This window comes from Borostomias antarcticus (assembly GCF_949987555.1).
Source record: "Borostomias antarcticus genome assembly, chromosome: 14".
Lineage (NCBI taxonomy): Eukaryota > Metazoa > Chordata > Actinopteri > Stomiiformes > Stomiidae > Borostomias > Borostomias antarcticus.
The window spans coordinates 13,435,593-13,443,578 of NC_140247.1; the positions used below are offsets into that span (position 1 = coordinate 13,435,593).

The 7,986-nt window shown below is 47.7% G+C and overlaps 1 protein-coding gene across 1 annotated transcript; it reads left to right on the forward strand.

Moving 5' to 3' along the window:
• The first annotated feature begins 1,943 nt into the window (after positions 1–1,943).
• Positions 1,944–6,359, forward strand: txn2 (thioredoxin 2). Its single transcript, XM_084449304.1, has 4 exons — positions 1,944–2,008; positions 3,402–3,679; positions 4,710–4,833; positions 5,543–6,359. The coding sequence occupies exons 2-4, from the start codon at positions 3,402–3,404 to the stop codon at positions 5,657–5,659; spliced, it is 519 nt and encodes a 172-aa protein (XP_084305430.1). The 5' UTR covers positions 1,944–2,008; the 3' UTR covers positions 5,660–6,359.
• The last annotated feature ends 1,627 nt before the right edge of the window (positions 6,360–7,986 follow it).

The following is a 7,986-nucleotide window of genomic DNA, read 5'->3' on the forward strand; positions in this document are numbered from 1 at the left end:
GTTCATAGGAGGTTGTTTACACTTAGTTGTATGTAGTTCATAGGGGGTTGTTTTCAGTTAGTTGTATGTAGTTCATAGGGGATTGTTTTCAGTTAGTTGTATGTAGTTCATAGGAGGTTGTTTACACTTAGTTGTATGTAGTTCATAGGGGGTTGTTTTCAGTTAGTTGTATGCTGTTTGTAGGTTGTTTGTAGTCCTGACACTGAAAACACAAACAGAAAACCACCAGGAGAAAGATACAGTATCACACAAGACATATAGAGAGAACATACTGTATCACACTAAGACATATAGAGAGAGAATATAGAGAGAGAATATACTATATAAGTCATATATAGAGAGAATATATAGATAGAATATACTATATAAGACATATATAGAGAGAATGTATTGTACAATACATCTAAAGAGACAATATACTGTACTGTATAAAATACATCTATAGAGAGAATATACTATATGGAATCATACAAGACATACAGTATCTATAGAGAGAATATACTGTACAAGCAATATAGAAGACAGACACACAGAAGACAACATGCCACTCACCAAGGGCTGAGGCTTTCCTCTCTGTCTGCGCCTCCTTCTCTCCTCCAGAGACTCCAGGAGTTATCTCCACTGTAGACATGACCTAGACGGTTATCAACTTCTACTGTAGACATGACCTAGACGGTTATCAACTTCTATTGTAGACATGACCTAGACGGTTATCTCTACTGTAGACATGATCTTCAGGTTATCTCCACTGTAGACATGATCTTCAGGTTATCTCCACTGTAGACATGATCTTCAGGTCTGTTTTGACCTCTGCGCTATTCCTGCCAAGCGGTGTAGTAAAGGAGATTAATCTCAGGAATACCTGTCTCTCAAAGTCTGTCCGACCGTCTTTCGTCTGTGTGCATGTGTCTACTCCTCTATTTTTCAGATAGTGTCCTTCTCTCCTCCCTCGCTTTCATCCACCCTTCCTCTGAGATGAAAGGTGGTCGGAGGTCTTCCTGCCTTTCATTGGAAATCTCTCTATCTATAATGGATGAGTGGTCCTTCGCCTCTACAGGGTTACCAGGGCCACTGATCATGACGCTGCTGTGAACCTACAGGTCAGCCCAGGAACTGCCTCTCCGTCTACTGTTACCAGCACATCTGACGCAACAGACCTAGTACCAGCATCTGACCCAACAGACCCAGTTCCAGCATCTGATCCAACAGACCATAATCTGAGTAGGCCTACCTAGAAACTCTCACTGCTCTCACTTCCATTTCTGGGAAAAAACGATATTCGTGGAGACCAATGGAAAGACTCTTATTCAATTTATGTATTTTATTTATATTCTTCAATTTCTACTAGTAAGCATTTACTGCAGCTTGCTAGCTAGCCATGCAATGCAGATGTTCATGTAAAAAACGAGACGAAGAAGATCAATTTCCACTGCTGAGATCAAGATTCAAGATCTGTTTTGTGGCCATGTGGTTCACACATACTAGGAATTGTCTAGGATAATGGCATGCTGTTACAGACGACATAGGATAGGGTGCAGGACAGGATGGTGCAAATGCTTTACACCCTGGGGAATATTTTAGGCTAGGCCAGACCAGCGTCATAGAGACGGTCTCAACGGGTCTGGGCCAGACCCGGGTCTTGCTGTTACCACGGCACTGACTGGAAAAACGTCGAAGGACTGAGTCTCACAGTCTGCTTTATCTCATATCAGATTTGTATTTACAATGTCTGCTCAACACCTCTGTTGACTTCTGTCTGTATTGACTTGAGCGTGAGATTCTTGTTGGAGTTCAAAACACAACCCATTTCTCTTAACCTCGGAGGTCTCCAACCTGCGACCACTGGCGCCAGTGCAGTTCTCTCCTCGGCCTCAGGGAGGCGATGCTCGCCCAGAGGTGAGCTCCAGACTCCAGATAAGGTGCGCGGTCTCTTTAAGCGGAACAGCAAGCGGAAGTTCTTCATACTCGGTGGTCCGGGCGACCAAGAACGGCAACAGCGCGCAGCACCGTAAGTACAGAAAATCATTGACCAGTGCCTATATAATTATAATATTGGTCACATTATATAGTTGGCGCTAATATTTTCCTCCTGTTAGAAAATCTGGGCGTTTTGTACCGAGAGGAAGCAGTTATGAGGCGGGGTAGGACGAGGAAGGAGTGGACAAAGTCACTCGGAGGTTATTCGAGGGAAAAGCAGCTCGCAAATAAATACGTACTTGGTGGAGGGTTGCAAAACAGTCAGACTATCACGGCTCAGAGGGACCTACGGTCAGCCAGCTCCGTGAACCGTAGATACACACCTAGTAAGCAAACACACCTGCTGCCGTCCGCCCGGGCTGCCGCTATGTGGCTCAGTGAAACTACGAGCCAACTTTGTTGACAGCGTAACGCCAATACAGTATTTGTGTGTGTGTGTGTGTGTGTGTGTGTGTGTGTGTGTGTGTGTGTGTGTGTGTGTGTGTGTGTGTGTGTGTGTGTGTGTGTGTGTGTGTGTCTGTCTGTGTGTCTGTGTGTCTGTGTGTCTGTCTGTCTGTCTGTCTGTGGCTGTAGGCTAATATAAAATAAGTTATGTATCATTCATAACAAAGTACGCGATTTATTGACTAATTTCAAAAGAAAACATAAGGTGAGCTTATTATTAGATTTAGGCAATTATTATCGACTGCTTTCAAAACACTGGCTGCTCATCAGAACAATAACGAAAAAGCCATGCTCTTCTGAAGTAGCCTGATCCTACTAGACTAGGCCCAGCCATTGAAGCTACGCTGGAACCTCCAGTTTCCGGGACCGTGGATCATTAGGGTGGTCAGATTCCTCACCTATGTTATATATTTGGCTGTCTGAATATTATCTTCCATGTCTGAAAAAGTGATCTTGCAGTGTGTGCAAAAGACAGCATTTTCATTGCCGGAATTACTTCGCGGAGAAAGGGGTACGTTTTCTTAAACTCTATAGAAAAGCTTGTTTTTCCTCTTAGGCGTGATGACAGAGCGCTTAGCAGTGTGACAGCTGTCAGACAACCACAAGCGTCCATAGCAACAGCTTTGAATGACAACAATCTTTTAACTTAACGGCGCTGAAAACAAGTAGCCTATAATGATATTATTATTTTAAAATCGGGACAGTCAGCTTGAAATCGGGACTGTCCCGGTCAAATCAGGACGTCTGGTCACCGTATGTATAGCACACAGATAATTAACTGTAGCTACTGATAGTTGGAGAATGGAGCTAAACAAGTCTTACATAAGTGTCCTCTCTCTCTGCCCCCCCCCCCCCCCCTCCCCCAGCAGAGAGCATTATCAGCTGTGTCAGTGCAGTGGACCAGCTCTGTTCTCATAACAACAGTAACTCACACGTTTTCATCTCCACCAATCCTATGGTCTCTCCTCTCTCTCCTCCAGATGGCTCACAGGATGATCGTCCGTAGAGTTTGGACCCTCTCTATGAAAGACCTGCGCTGCCTCCCCTCCTCTTCCCGCTTCTCCTCCTTCTCCTCCTCCTCCTGCTTCTCCTCCTCCTCCCTGCGCTCCTCCACGACCCCCCTCTCGTTCCTGGCGCCGCCCCGAGGTGTGTCTGCGGCACCCCGTAGGGAGGCGTCCTTCAACGTGCAGGACCACGAGGACTTCACAGAGAGGGTTATCAACAACGAGCTGCCCGTACTCATAGACTTCCATGCCCAGTAAGTGCGTGTGCATGTGCGTGTGCGTGTGGGAGAAAGTACACATGTTGAGTAGTTGGTTGCTTGAGGTGTCCCTGCATGACAGCTCCAACGACGACACCATCTCTGTGTCGTTTACATGTGTGCGATGTACAGTAAATACCCCCTGCTGCCATAACCCTGCTCTGTTTGATATGAATAGCTTACCTCTGCTGTGTTTGGCAGCTGAGCAGTGTTTCTGTGCTCACGCAGGAGAGACTAGGACGCACTACAGGACAGACAGCTCATGGGACAGGCACACTACAGGACAGACACACTACAGGACACACACACTACAGGACAGACACACTACAGGACAGACATCTCATGGGACAGGCACACTACAGGACAGACACACTACAGGACACACACACTACAGGACAGACACACTACAGGACAGACAGCTCATGGGACACACACTACAGGACAGACACACTACAGGACAGACACACTACAGGACAGACAGCTCATGGGACAGACACTACAGGACAGACAGCTCATGGGACACACACTACAGGACAGACAGCTCATGGGACAGACATACTACAGGACACACACTACAGGACAGACAGCTCATGGGACAGACACACTACAGGACAGACAGCTCATGGGAGAGACAGCCCATAGAACAGACAGCCCATATGTCAGACACACTATAGGACAGACAGCCCATAGGACAGACAGCCCATAGGACAGACAGCCCATAGGACAGACAGCCCATAGGACAGACAGCCCTTAGGACAGACAGCCCATAGGACAGACAGCCCATAGGACAGACAGCCCATAGGACAGACAAACTATAGGACAGCCCTGTAGTACATAGATAGTATAGTACAGTATTGACATTAGGCCCATGTAATTCAGTGTGAAGCAAGTCGCCCTTTAAAACAGTGTCTATATGACCTAAGGTCAAGTGAAATTTAACTCAAAATGAAACCGTTTAACTGTGTGTGTGTGTGTGTGTGTGTGTGTGTGTGTGTGTGTGTGTGTGTGTGTTCATTCATTCATTCAGGTGGTGTGGTCCCTGTAAGATCCTGGGCCCCAGATTAGAGAAAGCCATCGCCAAGCAGAAAGGCAAGGTTGCAATGGCAAAAGTTGACATAGACGACCACACAGACCTGGCCATCGAGTATGGGGTGAGTCTCCTCTGACCAGTTCTAGTCTCCTCTGACCAGTTCTAGTCTGCTCTGACCAGTACTAGTCTGCTCTGACCAGTACTAGTCTCCTCTGACCAGTACTAGTCTCCTCTGACCAGTACTAGTCTCCTCTGACCAGTACTAATCTCCTCTGACCAGTACTAATCTCCTCTGACCAGTACTAGTCTCCTCTGACCAGTACTAATCTCCTCTCACCAGTACTAGTCTCCTCTGACCAGTACTAGTCTCCTCTGACCAGTACTAATCTCCTCTGACCAGTACTAGTCTCCTCTGACCAGTACTAGTCTCCTCTGACCAGTACTAGTCTCCTCTGACCAGTACTAGTCTCCTCTGACCAGTACTAGTCTGCTCTGACCAGTACTAGTCTCCTCTGACCAGTACTAGTCTGCTCTGACCAGTACTAGTCTCCTCTGACCAGTACTAATCTCCTCTGACCAGTACTAGTCTCCTCTGACCAGTACTAGTCTCCTCTGACCAGTACTAGTCTCCTCTGACCAGTACTAATCTCCTCTGACCAGTACTAATCTCCTCTGACCAGTACTAGTCTCCTCTGACCAGTACTAGTCTGCTCTTACCAGTAGTCTGCTCTGACCAGTACTAGCTAGAAAACGGATCTACTACTATATGACTGTCGAACTACAGCTCTCAGTGGTTTCCATGGGTACTGACCTCTCACCCCTGTCTCCAGGTGTCGGCGGTTCCCACGGTGATCGCCATGCGCGGCGGCGATGTCATAGACCAGTTTGTGGGGATCAAAGATGATGACCAGCTGGACTCGTTCGTCAGCAAGCTCATTGGACAATGAACCTGTCAATCACGGCCCTGTCCTCCAATCCCTGTCTGAGCCTGGCCCCGGTCTGCAGTACCAAGCCGCCATGTTGAACCTGTTCACACAGCCACACCCACCTGGGCAGACTGTCTATCCCTCACACACACACACACACACACACACACCCATCACTACCCTCTGCCGTAAAACGCTGTCTGTCTGTCTCACGGGTGTAGCGGTGAGTGTGTTCCTGTGTGTTCACCTGCATTAGCAGCAGTCCCCTCCCCCTCCATCCTGGTATTCCAGTGTCTCACCCCCCTGTCCAGTTGCAGTGGGTACCAGTATAATCTCATGTTCAGGACAGCCTTATAGCTGGGGAAAGATTTCACAGGAGAAACTATATTGTGAATGAACTTTGTGATGTAACTCTCTGCAGTTCTTGCTTGTGTCCACAAGAGGGTGTCCTTCCTCTAGCGTTGTAGGCCTCAGTCATTCACACCATCCTGCCTGAGAGTGGAGCGTGCTGCGAGTGTGTGCGTGTGAGTGCGTGAGTGAGTGTGTGTGCACGTGTGTGTGAATCTCGGTCCTGACTGAAATGTAAAGTAAGAGAGTAAGAGTAAAGTTGGAATCACAATTGTGGTTACTATGGTTATGGGTTTGATCTAGATTCTATTTCAGTAATGACCTGTAATAATCTGTAATATGACCAAGGTGAAGTTCTGAATAAAGGAGATGAAATATGTTCTCAATCTGAACTCTGTATTGCTGCCATGGTAACAGATGGGTCCCCAGTCTGGAGACCTGACCTCATCAGGTAGTTACACACACACACACACAGACACACAATGTATCTAGTTAGCACTTCTTCACTGCTCTGGCCGGTTAGCACAGGTTCACTAGCCTGGCTGTCTGGTTAAGGTTCTCTAGCCTGGCTGTCTGGTTAAGGTTCTCTAGCCTGGCTATCTGGTTAAGGTTCTCTAGCCTGGCTGTCTGGTTAGCACAGGTTCACTAGCCTGTCTGGTTAAGGTTCTGACTGGTTAAGGTTCTGGCTCTCAGTTAAGGTTCTCTAGCCTGGCTGCCTGGTTAAGGTTCTGGCTGTCTGGTAAAGGTTCTGGCTGCCTGGTTAAGGTTCTGGCTGTCTGGTAAAGGTTCTGGCTGTCTGGTTAAGGTTCTGGCTGTCTGGTTAAGGTTCTGGCTGTCTGGTAAAGGTTCTGGCTGTCTGGTTAAGGTTCTGGCTGTCTGGTTAAGGTTCTGGCTGTCTGGTTAAGGTTCTGGCTGTCTGGTTGGCACAGCAGTGATGGAATGCTGAAATAGGTGTGATGTCTGGGGCTAAGAACAAGAGGGGAGGAGGAGCAGAGCCCTGGATGAACTTGATGACTCTGTGCTCTCTCTCTGCTTATTCTGTCGTTTCAGTTTAACAGACTTATGTGTTCAGTTCAAGTGCTTTCTCTCTCCCCTGTCTGGCTGTGTTTGTCTGAGCAGGTGTGTGGGTGGGTGTGTGTGTGGGTGTGTGTATGTGTGTGAGTTACTCAACCAACCCTGTCATCAGTGTTAACGGTTTGGAAAGCTGGAGCATACACCCATCCCTCTCTCTCTCACACACACACACACATGCAGCCTGCGGGTGTCTAAGAAGTCTTTCCTCTAAACAGATATCGCTCCATCTGCTATGACCTCATCACATAGGGCCATGATGATGTCAGGACGGCCCCAGGCCTGCCCAGGCCGTCTCTACAGGTGCTCTACCTGTTATTCTAAGGTTATGATGTCACACACAGAAACATCTGTCCCCGATGCACCATCTAACCATAACCCTTATATCTAACCCTATACTGCAATTACAGAGCACTAACCTTTTCTTTCTCTCTCTCTCTCTCCTCTCTCTCTCACTCTCCTCTCCATACTCAGTGTCCAGTATGTAGAGCAGATTTCTATAATAACACCAGATCTGTGCTGGTTAATGTGTGAGGGCATGCATGCGTGTGCCGTGTGTGCGTGCGTGCGTACGTGCGTGGGTGGGTGCGTGTGTGTGCGCGAGCGCGCGCATGTGTGTGTGTATCAGAGGACTGAGGTGAGGAAGATGACGACAGTCTGAGGTTCACACACCAGTGTAACTCTACACCTCTTCCGCCAAAAACAATAGACCACACCTCCATCCTGCCTCTCTCTCTCTCTCCAGCGCTCTGCTACCATATAAGGCAATAAAGACAGGGAAGCCAGTGACTCTACTAGGCCGAATTCCTGGGCTGCTTCTCTCTCTCTCTCTCTCTCTTTTTCTCTCTCTCTTTTTCTCTCTCTCTCTCTCTCTCTCTTTCTCTTTCTCAGGTTGCTGAACTCATGTTTGCTGTGTGTGTGTTGTTTGT